This window comes from Otolemur garnettii, unplaced genomic scaffold (genome assembly GCF_000181295.1).
Source record: "Otolemur garnettii isolate 467f Iridium unplaced genomic scaffold, OtoGar3 scaffold00049, whole genome shotgun sequence".
NCBI lineage: Eukaryota > Metazoa > Chordata > Mammalia > Primates > Galagidae > Otolemur > Otolemur garnettii.
Window position 1 is genome coordinate 5,571,941 of NW_003852444.1, and position 2,880 is coordinate 5,574,820.

Genomic DNA, 2,880 nt, shown 5'->3' on the forward strand with positions numbered 1-2,880 from the left:
CTTGAGCCCAGGAGTTGGAGGTTGCTGTGAGCTGTAATGCCATGGCACTCTGCCCAGGGGGACAGCTTGAGGCACTGTCTCAAAAAATAAATAAATAAATAAATAAACTAAGACAAATTGTTCTGACCTTGACGAAGGTAATAGATCACCAAGTTTAGCCTCGCTTCAGGAATGACATCAACCAGGGGAGGTAAAACTTGCAAAGCCCCTTCGCCTCCTCGAAAAACCACCTAGAGATAGAGAAACTGTTATTATGGCCATAAGTATGTATATATCTAATGGCAGAAATGTTTAAGGAGCTGCCACATATAACTGGATTCATAATATTCAACTAAAATTGCTCGGGGGAATCAGTTAATATGTTGAGAACTTTTATTGTTGGCTGAATGTATTATTTCTTAACTGTTCCCTATCCTTTGTACCTTCTCTCTTCTTTCCTATCTGCTTTTGAGCCTCCTTAACAGCCCTGTAATATTAAACATTTCATTTTTCATCCAGTCTAAAACCTATTTCTGCTATCACCCTTTATACCCTTATCCTTCTTTATTTTTATTCATAGCACTTATCACTTCATTTTACTATTTCTTTGTTCATCTGTTATACCCACCAGAATATGCTCTCTATGACAAGAACTTTGCATTTACTGAGTACTCCCAGCCCCCAGAACTATGACTCAGACATATAGTTAGCACTCAGCTACTTTTTAAAAGAGTAAATATATTTTTGAAGCTCTCTCTATACACATGAACTTCACTTCATCAAAAGAAAACCATTATCTAATTTATAATAAGAAACAGAATAAGGGCATGAGCTTTATTGCATACATTTCTTATTCTCTTCATAAGAACTGCAGAAAACTATTCAAGTACCAAATAATTAATGTAACTTTTTTCTAGGCATTCTATATTGAAATTCCATGAAGAATTTATACAAACCTTTCTGAACTTGTCTACTTTTCAGCATTATTATAAGGATTGAGTGAATTAAAATGAGTTAAATGTGAGGCACATAGTATGTAATATTTCATTGAATTTACTTAGTAAATGTTCGATAGCATCAACTATATGCCTGTTACTATAATAAAAAGGGGTTACAACAGAGTAAGTCATTCCCCTATCACCATAGAGATTAGTCAAGTGGGGAGAGACCTACAAAAAGCAAACAAATAAATATGTTGTCGTGATATGCACTATAGAGAAAAGCTAAAAATTAAAAAAAAATAGGAAAGGAAAATTTGTTTTGTGCACTGTTTTTTTTCTAGAGTTTAGCATACTATCTGGAATAGAGAAAGTTACTTCACAAATAGATATGAAGAAATCAAGGACATAAGGCATAAACTACCTAAACTCTTATTTCTACTTTAAATTATCTATTTGGTCTTTTTTGATTCCTCTTTGAGATGGTCCCTTTTTTTGGCAAGATTAATTCATTCATCTATCTTAATCCCATAATTTCCAACTCCATTTGGACCTGTTTCTCCATTAATCATTGTATCTTCATCTTCCCAAAGCTCTGGTCCCATTTCTCAACACTAAGCATTCTTGTTCTACCAAAAAATTTTCCCCTTGGCCCCATTATTCCCTCTAGATAGTGCTCTATTTTTCTCCTTTCTTTTAATGTCATACTTTAAAAGTATGTGGCTTATTGCTTCTACTTTCTTCTCATGCTCTCAGTCCTTAACCTCCCCCCAAATCAGCTTCTATTCTCAGAAAACTAGTAAACTGACTCTCACAAGTCATAAATTAACCCTCTAGCCAAATTCAAAGGACTCTTGTGTGTCCTCTTGCTCCATGACATGCTGGTAGCTTTGACACTGGTGCCTACAAAATGACAATACCAGTGCCATTTACTAATGCATACTGTGCATTACCTCAGTTAATCCTCACAGAAAAGATCAATACTTCGATTTTCCTTATTCTACCTGTAAGAACACTGAGACTCAGCAGTGTTAAGTGACTTACTTTAAATTACAAAAATAATAAATGGTATGGTGTGATTTTGACCTAAAATCTGACTTCAAAAGTTGATATTTTTAATTTGAAAAGATTTAGGGGGTACAAGTGTTTTTTGTTACATGGATGAATTATACAATGCTATATCAAGGCTTTCAGTCTACCTGTTACCAGAGTAATACATTGTACCCAAAAGGTAACTTTTTTATCACTCTCCCTGTTTCTTAGTTGCCAATGTCCACTGCACCAAAGGGTCAATATTTTAAACAACCATTTATATTGCCCCAATATTTTCCAGGTTTTCTAAAGAAATTATAAAAGTAATATGAATTCATTGGGAAAAAGCTTAAACACATCATTATAAGAGGAAAAAGGGAAATTTCCATATTCTTACTTTTCTCTCTAATCTCATTCTCCAAAAATAATCCCTGTTTACTTTTGACATGTTCCTTCCAGTCATACATACATATAGTGAGTGGTTCTTTGCCTTGTATATTTTACATACTAGGGAAACTTTTAAGAAAAATACTGATGGCTGGGTTCCAGACCAACCATTAAATAAGAACTCCTGATTCTTCTGAATTTTTGTTACATGGATGAATTATGTAATGCTATATCAAGGCTTTTGGTAGCTGGGCTATCAGCTTTTGATAGCTGATAGCTGGGCTCCAGACAGAAAAGAAAGGAAAGGGAAAGGGAAAAAAGAAAGGGAAAGAGAAAGAGAAAGGGAAAGGGAAAGGGAAAGAAGAAAGGGAAAGGGAAAGAAGAAAGGGAAAGGGAAAGAAGAAAGGGAAAGAAAAACGGAAAGAGAAAGAAGAAAGGGAAAGGGAAAGAGAAAGGGAAAGGGAAAGAAGAAAGGGAAAGGGAAAGGGAAAGAAGAAAGGGAAAGAGAAAGGGAAAGGGAAAGAAGAAAGGGAAAGGGAAAGAA

The 2,880-nt window shown here is 34.8% G+C and overlaps 1 protein-coding gene across 3 annotated transcripts in view; it reads right to left on the minus strand.

Moving 5' to 3' along the window:
• TTC26 (tetratricopeptide repeat domain 26) overlaps positions 1-2,880 on the minus strand; it is a 61,185-nt gene that overhangs the window by 22,507 nt on the left and 35,798 nt on the right. For all 3 annotated transcript variants that reach the window (XM_003791581.3, XM_012806243.2, XM_003791582.3), the window contains one exon: positions 128-230. In XM_003791581.3, the coding sequence (XP_003791629.3) occupies positions 128-230 (103 nt within the window). The remainder of the gene's footprint in view (positions 1-127; positions 231-2,880) is intronic.